This window comes from Rhododendron vialii, chromosome 2a, assembly GCF_030253575.1.
Source record: "Rhododendron vialii isolate Sample 1 chromosome 2a, ASM3025357v1".
In the NCBI taxonomy this organism is placed as follows: Eukaryota; Viridiplantae; Streptophyta; class Magnoliopsida; order Ericales; family Ericaceae; genus Rhododendron; species Rhododendron vialii.
In genome coordinates, this window is record NC_080558.1 from 13,382,111 (window position 1) to 13,402,677 (window position 20,567).

General features: G+C 38.8%; 3 protein-coding genes across 4 annotated transcripts in view; 2 read left to right on the forward strand and 1 right to left on the reverse strand.

Annotated features, from left to right (window-relative positions):
* The window catches only part of LOC131316894 (mitogen-activated protein kinase homolog NTF4), a 9,903-nt gene extending 4,255 nt beyond the window's left edge, over positions 1-5,648 (forward strand). The window contains exons 4-6 of the mRNA XM_058346409.1: positions 2,749-3,081; positions 3,779-3,959; positions 5,239-5,648. Coding sequence (XP_058202392.1) covers positions 2,749-3,081; positions 3,779-3,959; positions 5,239-5,414 — 690 coding nt within the window. The 3' untranslated portion in view covers positions 5,415-5,648. The remainder of the gene's footprint in view (positions 1-2,748; positions 3,082-3,778; positions 3,960-5,238) is intronic.
* Positions 5,649-6,390: 742 nt separating this feature from the next.
* LOC131316895 (uncharacterized) lies at positions 6,391-15,197 on the reverse strand. The gene is made up of 5 exons (XM_058346411.1): positions 14,807-15,197; positions 11,184-11,285; positions 7,316-7,457; positions 7,149-7,192; positions 6,391-6,834 (listed from the first exon to the last, which is right to left on the reverse strand). The coding sequence occupies exons 1-5, from the start codon at positions 14,891-14,893 to the stop codon at positions 6,613-6,615; spliced, it is 597 nt and encodes a 198-aa protein (XP_058202394.1). The 5' UTR covers positions 14,894-15,197; the 3' UTR covers positions 6,391-6,612.
* A 2,235-nt stretch (positions 15,198-17,432) lies between these two features.
* Positions 17,433-20,280, forward strand: LOC131316896 (sm-like protein LSM36B). 2 transcript variants are annotated; one of them, XM_058346412.1, is made up of 4 exons: positions 17,433-17,640; positions 17,946-18,068; positions 19,752-19,865; positions 19,948-20,280. In XM_058346412.1, the coding sequence occupies exons 2-4, from the start codon at positions 17,951-17,953 to the stop codon at positions 19,992-19,994; spliced, it is 279 nt and encodes a 92-aa protein (XP_058202395.1). In that variant the 5' UTR covers positions 17,433-17,640; positions 17,946-17,950; the 3' UTR covers positions 19,995-20,280. The 2 variants fall into 2 exon arrangements, with proteins under 2 accessions (XP_058202395.1, XP_058202396.1); XM_058346413.1 differs by having other exon boundaries at positions 17,490-17,640; positions 17,918-18,068.
* Positions 20,281-20,567: the final 287 nt, after the last annotated feature.

The following is a 20,567-nucleotide window of genomic DNA, read 5'->3' on the forward strand; positions in this document are numbered from 1 at the left end:
CCGGCAATGACATGCCTTACGCCTCGAAAACTCCCCTGTTTGGCGATTCACCTATAAAACAGAACTAGAACACTCTACAAGCAAACAACGTTAACAATAACTAATTAGTAATTAAATTAAACTAAAACTAAACACTAGTGCACCCTACATTACATTCTCGGGTGCTTATCATAATGGGTGGTTATTTTTTGAGTTAGACATCTCATTTCGTCCATGCAGTTGAATTATTCTAGTATATTTGAAATAACAAGTTCAAGAGTTAAATAATTTACAAAATGTATTAGAAAGGCTAAAAAGAGAATAATTTAGGAAGGATAATTCATAAGGAAAAATACGAAATTTATATTTAAAAAAATTCAGTGGGGCCCTGGGCCCCCAATGGGCCCACTCTATCTCCACCACTGACCATCATGTTATTTTTATGGAACTATCTTTTAAATTTTCCTTTTTGACCTTCAGTTCTTGTCATGGACATAAGTTTGAAGCTTATCTTTTTGAACCAGTGCTCTCATTCTTTTATATTGCCCCTGACAAGCAATTGGAGATGTGAAACTGAAAGGGCATTGCATTGTCTTGCCGTTAAAAACTTCCTGTAGTTCTTTCACAACTTCTCTAATGCTGAAATTTTTGATGGGTTCAATTGCTGCAATTGAAGGTAGAGGGAAAAATTGGACTCCCATGGCATTCATCGTTTGACTATTAAAGGAGCTGTTGCAACCTCAATAACTAGAGTCACTAGACACACTCACAGTTCATATTATGGACTAGTTCTCATGATTACCGCTTACAAGTATAGTTTTAGCTGACCAGCATCATTTCCAGGCAAACTTTTCGAAATATTGAGTGAAGGAACTTAATATAGGCAATGTTCTAAAAATTGCTAGGCGCTAGTCAGGCGGAAAAGGGGCGCCTAGCGCCTAGGCGGGGACTAGGCGCCCAACTAGTCAGCTGTCTAATCTAGGCGTCGGACCACCGGCTAGGCGCACTAATCGGCCTAGGCGTTGTAAAATCTTATGTATGTTGCTTTGTGATTACCGTAGAGACTTCAAACACGTTGGTGTTTCACAAATGAGTTGATTAAGATCTTGTGTTGCAGTATTGCTCTGATTTATGTCATTCTTTTGTATGGTTGGGATAGTAGGTCCTCTGTGTGTGTGTGTGAGATAATTTTTGTTTCAAAATTTGCCTCCTTTGGGGAGATAAATTTGCAGAAGAATAAAAGAATGGAACTTTGTTATCTTACATTTTGAGCGGAAGAGTTTGACACCAGGTTAGAGACACTTATGTCTTTTTGTGGGCTTCAGTTTTCCTGTTCTGTTGGTTGTCATCATCCTTTTGTACGGAGGAAGTGTGCTTTGAACAATTAACCTTAGATAATTGGAAGCAAATTTGTTCATAGGAACTCAAGGCTGGGGAATGACGTTACTGACCTGGGAGTAGAACTTTCAGCAGTCTTTTCTGCCTCTTGCTTGTCTTTTGAGCAAGGGGAGAGCTGCTGTAGGTGATTGTCCTACAGTACTCAAGTTTGTTGGGTGTTGCCTTCCTAAAGAGCCGGATGATTGGAAGGTGGAGGATTTGGTGGGTTTCTTGGCGTCCTTTATGCTGTTCAATGTATTAGACAGGGAGAGGATGTTTTCTGCTGGATGAGAGGGAACTCCAAAAGTGGTTAGGCGAAGCCTTTTACAAAAGCACTGCTGGGTTGTAGAGGCCCCTTTTTCATGGAAAGGGGTGTGTAGATCAAACAATCCTTTTGTGATGATTTCAATGCAAGTCGCAACAGGATTTTCACCACTGTTAATTTGATCAGTAAGAGGCAAAATATTGAAAAATGTGGTGTGTGTAATCAAGATAAAGAACCAGTTCATTACCTTCTCTGCCATCTTATTGTGGCGAGATTTGACTGGTCTTTGATTCTTGGCATGCTTGCTTCACGTGGGTTTTTCCTAGGAATGTTGAGATATTCAAATCTTCTTGGGGTCTACAGTGGGAAAAGAAGGAAAAAACCTTGGTTTTTAGTGGCTTTGGCTTTGGTGTGTATCATTTAGGGATGGTGTAACATAAGGACTTCTGATTGGAAACATTCACCTATAATTTAACTGTCAGGATCTTATCTTTTTTGAAATGTTTTGATTATTGAGTAGTGTGGATCTGCCCTCCATCTGCTGTTTAGTTTTGTGAAGTCTTTTAAGCCCTTGTCAAGGATCCACATTAATCTATACGACATTCTGATACATAATTTTCACTAAGCACATCCAGAATGAGTTTCCAGGTACCCCTTGATTATATGGATTTAACAGACGAAACAGCCAGAGTAAATGTTAAGTCGGAGTTGCGGAAGGCTCTCTACAATTGGGACAGTTAAGTAAAGGACTATGGCTGAATATGTGCAATTCAACTTCAATATACTTTTTAAGTACAACTGAGAGAGTAGCAAAGGCATGATAGATTGTGGTTAAATAAACTGAGCCTTGGGTAATCTGGACTGTGAAAGTGGGCAAATCCAAATAGCTGGGCCAAAAACTTTGTCGAGCTGCGGGTTCTAAACCTATAAACAGTCTACCTATTTATATCGTTCTCCAAAATGCTACTTACGATTGTTTTTGGAAACATACGTACAATTTGGACATTCCATTATCCAAAATCTTGCTATTTAACTGGAAATTTCCCTTTGTTTTTGTGGTAGACCCTTTTAAGGCCACATATTAATAAACCTGAACATCTAATCACCATCTCTATATTTTTATGCAGTATTTCTTATACCAGATACTCCGAGGTTTGAAATACATACATTCGGCAAATGTTCTACACAGAGACTTAAAGCCTAGCAATCTCCTCTTGAATGCAAATTGTGATTTGAAAATATGTGATTTTGGACTAGCTCGTGTCACCTCCGAAACTGATTTCATGACTGAGTACGTTGTTACAAGATGGTACAGGGCACCAGAATTGTTGTTAAACTCTTCTGATTATAGTACAGCAATCGATGTATGGTCAGTGGGTTGCGTATTCATGGAATTAATGGATCGAAAGCCTTTGTTTCCTGGTAGAGATCACGTGCACCAGCTGCGTTTGCTTATGGAGGTATTGGCATTTTCCCCATGGATAAGTAGTCTCATCACTCATCAGAAGTTTGAAATTATAAGCTTTTTTTTAATGTCTATATTTGTTAGCATTTTGGTTCTACTGAAGATAGTGCACTTCTGTCAAGTGACTTAGAGATGTGTCATGTGTTGTATTCCCAATTAGTACTGCATCTGTAACGTATGTTGCTGACAGTTGAAGGCCTTGAACTTGATTCTGCATGTTGTCGATACGAAGCTATTTTTCTTTCTTGATGGAACATCTTCACATTTTAACACGACAAAAAGATGCATGTTTTTCCCCACTGTTCTCCCACTGTCTATGCAGTCATTTACTTTTGGATTTAGTCACCTTTGCAAGGAAAATAAGAGAGAACAAACTTTACTCTAACCAACTCTTCTTGTGCCTACTAGTCCGATAAGGAAGTAAGATGGATTTGGACTGCAATACTTCTTGGGATTCCCCTAGACAATGATAATATGCTTTTATGTAAATTTATTTTTTTAGTCTTACCAACATATTTTAAATGGATTAATATGCAGGGTGATCCATGTCTTGATATGATTTGAAAGTACAAACTTTACTTCTAGTTGGCACCTTTAAATTCCATTTGTTAAATTTTGACCACCATATGTTAGTAGCATTGATGTATGGTCACCAATATGGAAGAATGGTTAACAACTGTCATACAATGCAGCTGATTGGCACCCCATCAGAGACTGAAGTGGAGTTTTTAAATGAAAATGCAAAGAGATACCTTAGGCAACTTCAGCCTTACCGTCGGCAGTCATTTACTGAAAAGTTTCCACAAGTCAACCCTGCAGCTATTGATCTGATCGAGAAGATGTTAACATTTGATCCTAGACAGAGAATTACAGGTGAGAAATTTTTAGCCTCCAGGCTCTCTGCTTAACTTTCCCTCTTCTTCTGAACGTCATTGTCGCTATTGCATTGCATTGTAACTGTTCTACATATCAACAAAGTTATTGCTTCGCTGTCAGGCATGAGAAGTAAGGTTTGAGTATGGGGTACTCACTTTTGTGCATGTACAGTGGCAAGTGACTAGTTAGTTTGACTGGGGATATTCAGTAACCTGTGGCATTTTGATGCAGAAAGTGTATGAAAACAAGAACAAACACGAGAACAAAACTCACAAGGAAGAGAAAGCTCTTTGTTTTTTCTTATTATTCAAACTCAGCCGAATTGCCCTAAGGCTTACAATGTCGCTACTAAGACCAAGCCAACTAGGAAACAAATAACCAAAAGGCAATACTTGCTAATCAAGAAAAATATCTAATTACCAGAAATAAACAATATGACTTGTACCTAATAATTCCTTGAGAATTCTAGAAAGATGCCAAAACAAGCGGCATTGCAAAAGAAGTTTCCTATTAAAAGAGATACTCAAATAAAATTTTCTCCTACTACAAAATAAAGTCAAATCTTTCCCTATATGTGAAGATTTGGAGGACTTCTAGAATATTGTGGTTCTTGAACAATCTACCAAATCGTGTAATTTGGGCCTCGATTATGGGTCACTCCTCCACTAATACTTCCTTGGACCGTTTCACTCAAACCGGCCCTTATAACCAAGTGCAATCACCTCTACTTTACATTTGTCCACATTTGGTTATTAGAGGTACTTTTGTTTCTGTTTTGTTTTTTTCTTGTGGACACTTATTTCAAAAGACGAAATTTTGTAACACAAGCAGAAGGCCGGTGGTGGTGATTCTGGTGAACATTCGGCACAAAAGAGCAAAAGATGAAATCAATTTAAGGAAGGGTGAAGGCTAGATCGTAATAGCCTTTGTTGATTTACGGTTATTTATGTATCCTCTGGTAATTTTTATTTTGTTTAATTATTTCATAGGTTGACGATATTTAAACAATTCAATGATCTGGACATGAGCTGTGGGGGCCGGTTGGGTCACACCATATAACTGGTGTTCGTTTTTTAGTAACTTGCGACTTTTTATTGAACGCATGTTACTTTTCCTCTTTTGTTATTAGTCTCCCTGACATTTTGAGTAGTTGATCTATGCACTATTGTTGTCCTTTTGTTTTGACGTATCATTTTTGAACCTGTTCGTTACCAAGTTTCTTTTCCATAACCATGAAATGCCTTAGAATTCATACATTGTCATGTTTGGGTTTCAGTTGAGGACGCCCTAGCACATCCCTACTTGACTTCGCTCCATGACATAAGCGATGAGCCTATCTGCATGACTCCTTTCAACTTCGATTTTGAGCAGCATGCCTTGTCCGAGGAGCAGATGAAAGAGCTGATTTACAGAGAGGCAGTTGCATTTAACCCTGAGTACCTACACATGTGAACTAAGCCTCACATTCGACGCCTGTGGTTTTTCATCGAAAGGGTGGTATCTGTGTTTATGTGATTCCATGATTTATTTCTTCATGTATATATGGTCCATCCAAAACATGGAGGGCTCTGAAATTGTGATAATCTAGATTACTGGGATACTGTCTGAGGGATGAACATCTGAAATGTTGTTTGTATGCCACGGTGTTTTTTCCGCATCTATTTATTTGTGCTGAACTTCTCTCTCTCTCTCCCTTTTGTGTGTGTGCGTGTTGTGTCTGACTCAGACAAGTAGGAGGTTATTTTTGTATCCCTATCAGAATATGAAGACCCGTTTGATTATTTTGCTTGCATGTTTGAGCTAATCACACTTTTAATCCCTTCACGGCTACACAACTCTCAACTTGCACTTTACTTTCTATTGCAGTGATCTAACCCTCACAGTGCAGGCTGATTGTAAATGTGTCTCCCGTTTGTCAGCCTCATGGAATCTATTGACGATTGCCTAAACTGGTTTTTCAGTTTTCTTGCGCGCAGTGTGCATTTCTTTGAGCCTGAAGTGCACGAAAACACCCAAGGAAAAGGGGGAAAACAGAAGGAAAAAAAAAAAAACCCCAAGGAAAAGGGGAAAAAAAAAAAACACAGAATTTGGGGCCCTACCATGTCAAGTGGAGTTACCAAAACCAAGAATTCCCTACTGGATAGAGTGAAATTTTGTTCATCCTCCTTACCAAAAAGAAGTGCACACTTTCTCTACTGCATCCATATTTTCCTATTTATCTCGTAGCCACATCCCTCGATAATATGAACTTGTAGCGTGGAGTATGCTACAAGTTAGAAGGATCAAAGTTTCAACTCTCTTCAGTTAGGATATATATATATATATACACACACACATGCGCGCGAGCGCACACACACGCGCGAGCGCACACACACACACGAGAGAGAGAGAGAGAGAGAGAGAGAGAGAGAGAGACCCATCCCACTCGTAAAGAATTCGTTTGAGCTTCTACAATTTCCCAAAGTACTAGAATGCGACACGAAAAGGGAATTCTATTTTCTTGAAAGCAATAATAAACTGTAACATCACAGAGTTGATCAAACTCAGAAGGAATAAACCATGAAACCGATTGAGAGAAGGAATTAGGAAGAATCCACCTCGTCTACATATTAGGAAGAAGGAAAAACACACCGTCCTCGAGAAAAGATTGTCAGCTCTTCAAGTTGCCGAAGAATCTCGAAAGTGGCAAAGGTCCTCCACCAGTCTCATCATCATCACTCCCAGAGTGCTTGGATCTTGACCTGTGTTTCCTTTCCTTCTTCCTTTTCTTGGACCTTGATTTCGATTTTCTTGATTCTCTCTCCTCATCCTCACTGCTCGAGGATTCGTCGGAGGAACTAGCAGAGCTAGAGTCAGACGATCGCCTCGAACGCTGCAAACAGAAAATGTCAGTTCATGTTACATTTTTGCACATTACTTTTTCCATTTGCTAGGTGATCCAAAAGACCGCCATGTGAAAAAACAGAAAGAACTTTTCATTACTGAGGAAAAATGAGTTACAAACACAAAAATACTCATACAGAACTGGGGCTGTAAATGAGCTGAGCGGCTAGTGACTCGTGCTCGGCTCGATATGAGCTCATTCGAGCTCGGTTCTGATAAGCACACTATGGCACCAATCCGGCCCTCTAGGACACCTTTGGGACAAAGAAAGCAAATTTAAATAGCACAAGGATTAGAGGACACCTTTTTCTTTTTGCTGCTGCGTTTTTTCATATCCTTCTCCTTATCTGCAAGAAAACATTCTACTAAGATAAGAGAAGCAAAATACAACGTAATGAAGGGGAGAGAAACAAAGAAAAGAAGAGGGAAACAATCTCAAACTTTGTCCAACAGGAATACTCTATAAATACCCTTTTTGCGACTAGATTTACTGCTCGAGTGATTCCGTCCTTTGGAAAGCTTGATAGCCCTTTCAGCATCTAGCTGAGCCCTGTACTCCCTCATCATTTTATCTTTATCTGCTTCTAACTCACCTTTCCTCATTTCATCCTCCTAACAAATAAAATTTTGGATTAAAAAAAAATTCATCACATACATATCTAATAACTAGCAAGAATGAAGCCCAATTCAAGATAAACACTGAAACTGAACCAGAAAACTAGCATGAACCCATCCACGGGCAGTGTGTTGAAATGAAAAAATTAAGGAAGCAAGAATAAGGCAAAATATGATCATGGTTATACTGCCACACAACCCTGATGGTGGTTTGATCTCATTTATAAGCATGGCAGACCCATGAATTTGGTGAAGGGGGGCCAAGGGACAAAAACTTTTGGATTTTGGAGGGACAAAGATAATAATATTCGGGTTTCAGGACAGCCAAAATCTAAATTGACTTCTTCTATGATTAAATCTAAATAGAAGTATCTCACATTGTCTCTCCAAGCCCCTCGAGCTTGATCCATATAGTCTAGAGTCCTATGAGATTGTTAACCACCAACTCATCTAAAAGCTTAAGCTATTAGAGAGGGGGCTAACTTTGTTATTTATGTTCTCAACATGCACCCTCAAGTGCAGCCAGGCTCTCTTGCATAAGCGGGCTAGACATGTGCAAATATTTTAACTAGGTAGGCAATGAGGGTCAAACACATGATTTATTGCATGCTCTTTTACCACATTAGATTGTTAACCACAAACTCATCTAAAAGCTTAAGCTATTAGAGAGAGGGGAAACTTTATTATTTATATTCTCAACAAGTCCTAAATAGGTTACTGTGCAGACTCCAAAATTCTAGCAATACAATGTGGGAGAAATGAAAGTCGTATTTTCTTGCGTAAGGTCATTGTAGATATAATTGGCACCAAAAGGAGTGCTATCAGAGAACAAATCAAGTCCAACAAACAAAGCCTCCACACGAAATAATCTACAAAATCCAGATAACACTCAACCGATGTGCTAATTATCCCGATTCCCCAGAAGCTAACTATACAAATAAAAAAACTAAATGCAACCGAAGATCCCCAGTTGCTCACCCATTAAATGCAACCAACGAGCAAAAGGGAGCAATTCTCCAGTTCTCCTTTCCTATTTCCAATCACAAACTCTCCTCTAACTTGTAATTGTCTCTAGACTCAAGCACCTATGCCACGAAACGTGTTCAAATAAAAGGGCCGTGTGTACTGCCATCCAATGATAAATGAAAATTTAAACTCTAACTTCGGCCTTCATCTTGCACATGCAAAATCATCTGCATATTCATTTGCCTTAATCAAGTTATAATCACTTTTTTCTAGCCATAAGTAGCAAGCAAGAACGCTACCTTCAAAGGACCATGGTATCCCATATACTCTTTCAAACAATACTCTTCCAAACCACCAAAAAAAAAAAAAAACTCCTTGACCAATCATTAGAACACAATACAGAGATTTTACCCAAAAACTCCAGAGTATGGAACCCCAATAAGGAGGCTACAGAAAACTGCTAAATTAGCTGGCTTGCTTAATCATGCACTGTCCTCCTAAAGCATCCCACCTCCCTCATGCTGAGAAACTTTGAGACATTTTGCCTTCTAAATCCCCTTCTGTGAACAGATCTCACTCAAGCTGTGAACTCAATAGTATGAATGCTGAAGTCAACCCTTACATGTCCATATCTACAAGTAATGACTTCATCATAAGAACTTCCCGTGCTGTACTTGATTGAATCGACGCTTCTAACCCCATTCCTCTCCACAAGAAAGCAAAAAGAAACATTTCCACCCTCCTTGGAATAATGTCAATTCCAACCTTCAAATTTCTCTCAAACCGCTCTAGTCCCCCAAACTGAACCTCAGACAGCTTTGGCTTCGAAAAACAAACCCATAAATGATCCTGAGCATGAGCAGGATAGAAGTCACAGAACACTCTCCGCAACCCACTATGACAGTCAAAGAACAGTGTCAGTCACCAACCAAATAGAATAAGTACCGGCTTTTCCCTTCGTTAGTACACATGTCAAAACCTGATCTAGTTCACTATGCCCCTAAAGATATGATGTAGCACCAGCAACTTCGAGAGAAAGAGAATAGGGAAAATACGAGGACTAACAAGTAGAGAATCTGGAGAAAAAGAGAACATGAAAGAGAATGAGAGAAACGGGGAACTAATCCCAAATCCGTATCTTAATAAATCAGGGACCCGGCTAAATACAACTGTGAATTTACTAGATGTAGCCAATTCATAAAAGGGAATCCCAAAATTTCCTTTTATGAATTGGCTACATGTAGTAAATTCGCAGTTGTATTTAGCAGCACCCTAAATCAGTTTTCAAGTCACAGTCTCTAAAACCTACTAGATGTTGCCTATTCAAAGGCACCGAAAGACATAATGACATGTAAACGAACACATCCAAAGCAAATTCAACTTCCAACTGCAACTGCTGAAAACCAAAGGTCTTAACTCTTAAAAACTTTTATATATCCCTCATCCAGCGCCTTCAAGATAATTGTACACCCCGCATTTAACAGGAAAAAGGTAACTGTATGACAGCCCTCATTTAGCACATCAGAAAATTCTCCCTTAGTCCCTCCAAGTCTTTGCTGACATCCCTAGAATAGTAAGGCAAGAAGGGTCCCCATGCCTCAGACCTCCCCAAGAAAGTGGGAAAATCTGCTGGAGGACTACTAAAAGGAACACAATAAGCATCATCCACTGCCGTTCATGCAAATTATTACTCCCTAGGACTTTACCACATGGCCAACCCATTTCAAAAGAACATGGCCTTGCACATGATGTTCAACTTCCGAAACGAGTGTAGAAATGGCTTTCTTTATTTTTTACAGTGTTCTAAATGGCGGCCTAGGCGCTCAGCAGCAGGTCACTGCCACGCCTTCACCCTCAGCGGTTCATTTGGCGGCCAGAGAGGCTTTGGCGGAGCTCGGCGGGACTTGGCAGCTCGGCGGCTAGGGCTAAACTGTTGTGGTATTATAAATTGAAGGGCCTTCAGTGTAATTTTACCAAGTATATACGATATACTCAGCGGCTCACCCTCATTTCCTCCAATCGATCGACAGAAGGAGGAGTTCAAAGCCCTAACCCTGTCACTCCAGAGTCCAGACGAGAATCCAGTCCGATTGTCATCGCCGGTAAGTCTCTCGTCTCTCTCTTCTCCCTCCAGTTTCGTGTCTCTCTCTTCTCTCTCCAGTCTCGCATCTCTCTCTTCTCTCTCTCCTCTCTCGTCTCTATCCCTTGTTTCTCTCTCACACGTCTCTCTCTCTCGTCTCTCTTCACTCTCAGTTTTCTGTCTAAATTTGGTCAGTTAACTGTGTAAGCTTTCTTAATATTTAAAAAAAAAACGCCAAATGGCTTAGCGGCGCCTAGGCGGGCTTGACGCTTGGTGGCGATGACTAGCACCAAGTGCCATTTAGAACACTGATTTTTTAAGGCCCATTTTGCAATTGAAAGGACATTTAGACTACTCAAGTGCATCATGTAAGGCAGCTAAAATGAATGTTAAGATTCCCTTCCATTCCTTTATCAAATAATTTTAGGTGATTAGCAGTATAGTCCAAAGAGCCAGCCGCCAGGATACTCCCAAGTTGCAAAGTAAGATATAATATTCATTCTGAATTGCCATGGTGGGACGCTTGCTAGAAAGGAGTTTCAGAAAACATATATCACAATTTCAAATATGGAAAGTGCAACATTTGATGAGCAGTTCAGAGTTTATAAAAGTGTGTATTCTGAAAATAAGAAGAGGGTTCTGTCCATACAAATCAGGAACTGCGTCCAACAGATTACCTTTTGCTTCTTTTTGTACTCCTCCCAGGTAACTGTGTGAGAAGTGTTGAGGCTGGCCAAACGAGCAGCATGCCACTCTGGTGAATGAAAAGAACCATCCACCTGTGACAGTCCTCATCAGAAAAAGTACAGCAACAAAGCATATAACCCATGATATGTTGGTTATCCAACTAATCTACCCTATCCATCCGAGTAGCAACAGAGGCTAGAAATTGGAGAGGATGAGAAATAAAATTGGTGTGTCAAACATAATAAAATGTTAGACAAGACAGGTATTAAATTAAAATGATAAACAGCACAATTAAGGTGCAAAAGTATAAAAAGGTTAGAAAAGACAAGAATTATGCTAAAACAGTATAAACAGCACCTTTTAGGAACACAAGTACAGGAACAGAGTATTAAATGTGGACAAAACTTGCTCCAACTAAAGCAGGAAAAGATAGCAAAAAATAATTAACCAAAAAGAAACAGTCACAGTTAATGTATACAAAAACCCAAAAATTAAAACAACAAAGAATGAGGTCAGTGATACTATCCAGATTTTTTATGGGATTTAAAAAAGTAACCACGCAGCTTAAAGCAGTTGATTAATTGTAGCTCTTGTATACCACCACCTCAAAAGTGATGGACTAATGGTTTATGGAATCTTTACCTAGTAATTTGTGTCAAAACCATTTTGAAGTAGACTTACTGGGAACGATCACTGTAAGAACATATCTTCATTTAGTTGAATTAAAGGACTGTGTTCCTTGCTAGTAAGAAAATGAAGCGTCACTTTCTTGATGTTCTGAGCCAGGCTCCTCGTGTCCTTATCATTTTTAGTTTCAACTCACAAGGTGTCAATAGTCAATTCTGAATTAAAAACGCCAAGAACTATCAAAATGTAGACGATCCTAACAGAGAATTTCTAGAATCTCACTCACTTTCACTAATGTGGTACTAATGTAAAAAAATATGCAAATGGAAACGATTTTGATTGGATGCCAGTGTCCATGTCTGTATTTTCCAGACTTTCCGTGTCTCTGTATATATCCGTGTCCGCGCACGTGTCCATTTCCTTGTTACTAAGCATAAGAAACATCAATAAGGGGACTGTCAAATAATCCAACTCAAACCAATGACAAGGAGTGCAGAGAGTGCCCTAGCTCACATACTAGTTTTGGATATTATAATTAACTGACGTGGTACAAACTCTAACTCTCCCCTATGACCCACATGGAGAAGTGAATAGAGGATTCACAATAGTGGGATACCTGCTATACTAAGTACACTTAAGAACAAACAATTGTGAAATCAATCAAGAGAGTTTTTCCCAAATTCCAAGCTCAGATATCACGTTAAAACAACAAATTGGCAGTGAGCAGAGAGCCCGTCCAGGCTCATAGTAGTAGTTGTGATGGTTATAACTAATCAACATGGGACAAACTGTAAAGAACACACACACAAATAGACACCTATTATAGCCAAGACATATAGGACTAGCAAAATATATCTCTAGAGGCATTAACCAGTGTTAAACACCCGCCCCCCCCCCCCAAAAAAAAAATAATAATAATAATAATAATAATCAATGGTGTTGACTGATTAAGACTGGATATAGATAATAGACCTTACCTTTACACTAATTCACAAACGGCTGCTCCAAAACTAGATCCGCATTCTCGCACTAGTTAGCTTAAGTTTAACCATTACACCAAGCAATGACATTGCCTCTAATAGGAACATATCTCTTACAGACAAAATACAGCTTGACGGGTTTGAGTTTAGGCTACCAAAACCTATCATAATCTGACGGATCCATAGTAAATGCAAGACTCCCCAAAAAACAGGGGTATAAGGGCCCTTTGCAGATAACTAAGCATCAAGGGTTCTTGGTTAGGAGCAGAGCTGGCGACTCCTAGAAGAGGAAGTTTTACAGCAACATAATACAAACAGTTTAAGGTATCATTAAGGTGTGGCTACAAAATTGCAAATCCCATGAACCAAACTCTAAAGTAGATTCTCTTTAGCATCTATTCTACTCATTCAAAGGCAACAAAGTCAAGGCTCAAAGTTGGCTTGGAGTTCACGAGCTGAGAGTAGCAGCAACCCCCTCCCACTTCAAAAATCCTAGAGCATCGTGTAGAATTGCAGATCATAAATTAGCACCCCATTATTCCACTTAACTCATTAAGGACCTACTACATGATGTCAATGCAGTTCTTCATCCATATAATGTTTTCTCAATACGAAGAGTACGGGTCCTGTTTAGCAGGGTCTACCAGTTTCAACTTCCACCAACAATTAACGCATTAACTATCTATATGCACGCATAAACTGACTACCAAAAAACGTTGACTACAACTATAACAACTTATTCCTCCCTTCAATTTGAAACTCACAAACAACTCCCGATACTTGAGCCAACAAAGTCATGGAAGCTCCTTTCCAGGAGTAGTACTTCTCCAAAATCTAAATGGAGGTAACTTCCTCCCTTCAGCCTCACAATCAAGATATGCCGGATTTTGGCTCCATTCTTTAAGATTCATAAGTACCCATTTTCTCGTCATGGGACAGCCAAGTACAAAAACATTCCTGAATGATTACTAACAATACATTAGTGTAGACTCTGGAGCATTGATTGGATCATGAAGGGGTTCTAACTTCAACCATTCCACCATGAACTCATGTGCAGACAAACACGAACTAAACAAAGGTACTCTACCAATAAGGTCACCAATCATTAAAGTTAAGCTAGGTCATTAACTCTCCAGTTTCCCTGAATCACAGAAAAGAAAACCAAAAAAGACGTAGCAAACACAAATGAATACAACAGATAGGGTTTAGCACACAATAAAACCTACAATGAAACTAGTTTTCTTGCAGATAAAAAAAAAACTAGTTTTCTTTTTCCCTAAGAGCTCAGGTTTCCAGGCCAGCTTAAACGCACTAATTAATTCCACCATCCACTAGCGGGGACCAATCAAAACCGGAGCAAGGCCCCGTATGGACAAGCCCCAAACCACACATAGGATTTAGCAAACAATTTAACCTAAAATCAAAAATAGTTTTTTCCCCTCATAAGGAGGGGCACCTAAACTTAGGCACCCGGGTCAGCTTACACGCACCAACTAATTTCACTGTCCACTAGTGGGGACCAATTAAAGTCGGGTCTGGACTGCCCCAAACCACAGATAAGATTTAGCACAAAATAAAACCTAAAATCAAACTAGTTTTTCTATTTCTTTTTTCCTCAAAACTCATGTATCCGGCCAACTTACGCGCACATCAAGTTATCTTGGTATCAATCCTACCATTCAGCAACAAGGCCAATTAAAGTTGGAGCAAAGCCCTGTATGGGCTGGCCCCAAACCACAGGTAGGATTTAGCACACACTAAAACCTAAAATCAAACTAGCTTTTCTTTTCTTTTTGGATAACTCATGTATCCGAGCCAGCTTACGTGCACCTGTGCACCTCGAGCTATCTTGGTACCAATCCCACCGTTCACTACAGCGGTGCCCAATTAAAGCCGGTGCAAAGCCCCATGTGCACTGGCCCCAAACTAGTTGATGTTCAGATCAATAAAATCGAGAATTTAGACGGGGAAGGAGAGAGGTATAAGTAGTATGAAAGGGTACAAACCATGCCGTCCTCAACGTCATCGTGGCCGGTTGAGCTGGCACCCAACCGCGCTCTCTGCATAGCTTTGTATTGTTGATTTTTCCCCATTATTTGATTTTATGGATTGGAAGAGAAAAACCTAAAAATGAGAAAATAGGCGAGAAAGTTTGAAAGCGGAGTGAAAATGGAAGGAGACTGTCTGAAATTGGGGTATCAGCCTATCAGGTAAGGTGGGAAGAACCCATTGAACGGCGGGGAGAGAGAGAGGATTTATAGGTTGGGAATTGGGAACGATGAACAGCTGAGAGAGAGAGAGAAAGAGAGAGAGACGAGGTGGGAATGGTTAGGACTAAAGTTGCATCCACTTTGACATCTGTATGGTTGCTGGTGGGACCGTATTGTAATTTGAGGAGAAACATTCTACGAGGGAACCGAGTTGCTCGCGAAAGGCTCGGCTCGTTTAGACAACATTCGTCTCCGCTAGGGGTGAGCAAAATAACTATGAAACCGTGAATCCAGTCCAAACCAATCCAAACCGAATAGTTTGGTTTGGTTTTTTAATGATGTGGTTAGGTCTCGGTTTAAAAAAAATAGAAACCGTGTTAAATGGTTTGGTTTATGGATTTACGTTAATGATTTTGGTTCCAAACCGATCCGAACCGTGTGATATATATACATACATATATATATATAATTTGTTTAGATATACTTAATAAACTTAAATTCTTTATCTAATACTCTATTTCACCACCATATTCTTTTCTTTCACTTCCAATATTAATTTCCTAAACTTTCTATTCCTACAATTTCATTACGCTAAATATACATGGTTTGGGCTTAGTAAAGTAATTTCCTACTCTTTTTTCTCAGTAACTTATTTTCTAATATATTCTATTCTTATTTAGTTGGTTGATGTTAGTGAGTTTTGATGATTTTAATATATTAATTTCAATATAACTTTTAGTTTAAGTTATCTATGCAATTTAAGTACTTAAAATAGTTTATAGTAATGATATCTCAATTTTAAGCGAACCATGGTTTCAAACCGAAACCAAACCGCCTTTGAATGGTTTGGATTGGTTTGGTTTTATGAATTTTATGGGTTGGTTTGGTTCTCTAAATTCATAATCCGTAAGTAGTGGTTTGGTTATTGGATTACTATAAAACCAGACCAATCCGATCCATGCTCACCCCTAGTCTCCACTCGATTTGAATAGTAAATAAATCGAGTTTGAATTTGAATTTTGGGCTCGTTAAGGAAACGAAACAAGTATAACACGCAAAAACTCGGTTTGCCTTTAAAAAATAGGCTTGGTTTGTTTACAAAGGCTCCTTTAGTAAATTCATCCATCTCGGCTCATTTATAGCCAAATTCAAGTTTTCAACTCGTTTACTAAACGAGTTGAGCTCAACCATAACGAAGCTCAACTTGGCTCGTTTACTGCCCTATAAATGAAAATCTAGAAATACAACATTTTGCACAATATGCTATGTAATAGAGTTCACTAAGATGGATTGCTAGTTTAAACCAGATGAGTTCATCTTCATACCTCACCCCTCCATAGTCACAATTTTCATCCACATCTCGGGGTCAAAACTATGATTCGAATTGTTCATCTCGAAAAAAATGCAAAGAACTATAAAATCTATCAAAACACTAATATGATTGAAGATTCAGATACGCGTGAAAAAATCATGCAAATTGTTATGCAAAATGAATGAAATATATTCTACATTTTAACCTTACAATCTTCTTCATAACGAAAGGTCACTTATTCACATATCTATCGGTATTCAATATGCTGAGATTTTCTAGATTATGTATTTCTTTGCGTTTTCGACAAGATGAACGGTTTCTATTATGATTTGGATTCGAGATGTGGAAGAAAATTGAGAGCATAGAGGGGTATAGAGGAATGGGGTATGGAGATGTGTTGATCCCGTTTTGAACCATAAATGAAACACTGCCCTGTTTTGGAAAATTTATCAGATACCAATACTAAACATGTATTTTTCACACATAAATTCACAAAATTTATAAAACTTATCTTAAGGTCTTAATTTTGTTAAGTTCCTATTTAGTTTCCTAGCGAATTATAACATATATATTCATATACAGATTAAGAATAAAAACTTTATAGCTAGTTTAGAGATTTTATTGTTTAACCAATCGCAATAATTTCAAACAAAAAATATTAAGACCTTTGATGATAGAAAAAAAAATTAAATGGGGCGTTTCTGCTAAACTAAATGGACTAACTGAACTAAAACACATGTTACAAATATTTATAGGCTCTGTTCCGCTAACAAAAACAAATACTCATTTAAATATTTATTTTTTAAATAAGTACTTACTTTTTGAATTAAATGTGATGTAACGTGGGAGAATTACCTATATCGTAACAGGAAATAAGTACAAAAAAAAAAAAAGAAGTGTAGGAGAACGGGGCCTGTAAGCAGGTCATTCTCCTTGCTATTTCTCATCAACTAAAATTCTATTTAACGACAACAACTTGGCTACTTACTATTTTTATTAGAGAAATAATTTTTTCACTTTTTTTTTTATTAACACCACTCTCCGTTAACAAATAAAAAAGGGGCAAAATCAGCAGCCTTTCATTAACCTGTAATAATTCAATAATGTAGCGGAACTCATCGCTGTTCCGACCTCACGGAAAATAAAGAAGCCCCTTCCCTTTCGGAAAACTCGGTCGAACCGGGTCCAGCTCCGGTTTGAGATAGTAATACACAGCACAGAGCTAGGGCACAAAAACATCTGCCGTCCCATTGTTCGACGTTCTCTATCCCTCTCCCCTCACCGCTCTCTACTTGTTCGACGACCATTCCTTCCCCAGGTTCTCTCTCTCTCTCTCTCTCTCTCTCTCTCTCTCTCTCTCTCTCTCTCTCTCTCTCTCCATACATGTATGTCTACACAGAGGTTGCGTGAATTTGTATTTTCCATATGTACGGTTTCCCTAATCCTGTGGGTATTCTTTTAAACGGATTTCTTACAAATCATGTTGCGCTAATTTATTATTTTTTTTGTTGCCTTGTGCTGATTTTGGACTACTTGCTATGATGTTATGCTATCTTTCGTTTAAATTTTACTATGTAATATTTTGCTAAAGAAAGAGAGGATAAAGTTGTGGAATTGGGACAGGAGAGATGAGCGGAGCGGCAGAGAAAGGGTCGACCGGAACCACGAAAACCCCGGCCGACTTTCTCAAATCGATTCGCGGGCGGCCTGTCGTGGTCAAGCTGAATTCCGGTGTCGATTATCGAGGTCAGTCAGTCACTCCAATCTCCATTACCACCCACTTATTTATGGTTATTTCCCTCTGTTTGATTTTCTTGGTTCTTGTCATAAAGATTGCCTTTTTTTTCTTCCGACTCTGTAGGTCACATGATGCTTTTCTTAGAATACTTCTTGAGCCTAGTTTTAGGTTAGAGCAGCTGAAGAAGTATGTATGATTAGCTCTTCTTGACTTGCAAACTGAGAGGTTGTTGAGAAACATTTTTGTTGTGTGTTTGTGGATGTTGTGCCATTGCATGTGTTTCTTCGAACACCTAGCGGCCAGCAGTCTAAGTTGTATGCCCCCAATGGGGAGACTTAAGTTACCTATCCTTTTGTTCGGTTTTAATGATCGGGTAGACTGAAGACGTTAAATGGCGGTATTGGGATACATAACGGTATTTGTGATAGTGCCATGTATCGCTCGAAAGCAGACAATATCTATGGCGATATATAGGTTGATATCTGACCGTGCCGGCCGATACATCCGGAAATTACAGTATCAGAGGTCCAAAATCCCATTGCGTATTGGCCGATCAGATACATTACGGTTTATATTAGAACCCCGATGACCTTGTCTATGATGGTATGTTTGGAATGGCTTTAAATAGGTTAGGAATGGGATTGGGGAGAGGTAATTAAATTATGTTAGGTTGAGATTGGATATCATTTTAGGGGACCAGGTCCGGTGCCCCTTTCTTGTGGTGTGTGGCATGTGCATAATAAGTTAATAAACTTCATTTCTAGTTGCTATCTAAAATACATAAACATCATTTGTACATGAAGGATTTATCTATAGCATTTCACTTCTTTCTTTCACAGTTTTTGCGTCTTGGCACCTTGCATTATCTCTCATTACATTCTCTCCTTTTTTCAAAGGCGCAGCCTATGGGAATCCACTTTCTTGGACTTTTCTTTTAGGAAAGAAGGATAGGCCACACTATCTGAATTTAGTGACTTAATCAACGTTCGAAGTCTGTTGATGGTGCAATCTTCTTTCTGTAATGAGATTTTCATTTGTTCTTTTCCATTCTTTCCATTCCAGGGAGAAGATGTACCACTTGGTCTTTGTTTTATTCATTTCCTTGTTTTCCAGATATATAGGATTTTTTGGGCACTATTGGTCTTCCATAATCCATTTAGAATATATTTGGTAGCAAGCAACCCAACCGTCTCCTTTTCACTCATTATATCTCCTCCAGCAAATTCCTCTGTATATGGTCTTCACAACACATCCAGAATCAGCTTGTTTGCATTCCCATCATCAGATAACTTTTCACTTGAAAATTGTACGATTTACCAAGAAGTGTGAAATTTTGGTATCTTTGGATACCCTTTTAAAACCTTATAACTACACGTCTGCTTTCGGGCTATATACCAAAATAAACCAAATGTATGCCACATAATGCCTCCGTGTTGATTTTATTTTGTGGACATCAGAATGTGGTTATTCTTTGGAGAGGTATGAAGTCAATATCAAGCTGAGAAACATGAAACTGATGGCTGTACAGTTCTGGGCTTGTTTCTTTTTCTGAGTAGGGTCTGGGTTACTTTCATCTTCTAAAAATTCATGACATGCTTTAGGTGGTTTCTCTTCCTGATCACTTCCATATAAGGTAGCATTGAGGCATAAGTTAACCAACCATCTTAACTCAAGTTAATCTTCTTCGGCAGGTATTCTAGCCTGTCTGGATGGATATATGAACATAGCTATGGAGCAAACAGAAGAATATGTCAATGGGCAGCTGAAAAACAAATACGGTGATGCTTTTATTCGGGGAAATAATGGTAAGCGATATTCGACATGGTTATATCCTTATTTTTGTTTTCTTGTTAGCTGCGGCGGTGACTTCAGTTTCTCTTGATTCAGTGCTCTACATAAGTACAGCAAAGAGGACGTTGGGAGATGGAGCTTAGCTTTCGAGACGTGTCGTTGAAGCCCGTGTAATCTTTAGTCATGTTTTTCATCATGAGAACATGTGTAGATTATGTGCGTTTGGGGAAATGACAATGAGTCGGAATTACTTGTCTGGAAAAGCCCCAAACCTAGATGTATGTTTAATGTTTTGTTCTTTCTGTTTGATGTTAGACAACCTCAAATATGCCTCACGTCTAGTTTTGATGGAGTGAGCATTGCCTAATCTTGTTTTTATGATTCCCCTGAAGGGAAAGTGATTCTTATGCTATTGTTTCCTTCTTGCAACAAGGAGTCGATAGGTCTGGGTTCTTTTAACCATCTCCTCTGGCCTTGGTCAACTGGTTGGATGAGTCCTATTATGCAAGTTTGTGGATAATACTGTGTTTGGATCTAGAATTTGTTCAGAGGAAAATATAACGAGAGAAAAATCACGCAATTAACATATGTACTTTTTTGTGCTCATTTTCTTAGCTTCACCTGTAAGAAAAAAAAAAAAGGGACAAGCTTGACTTGGACACCCTGTGGTTTAGTCGACAATGTACGGGTTGCTCTTTTGTTCCTCATTTATCAAC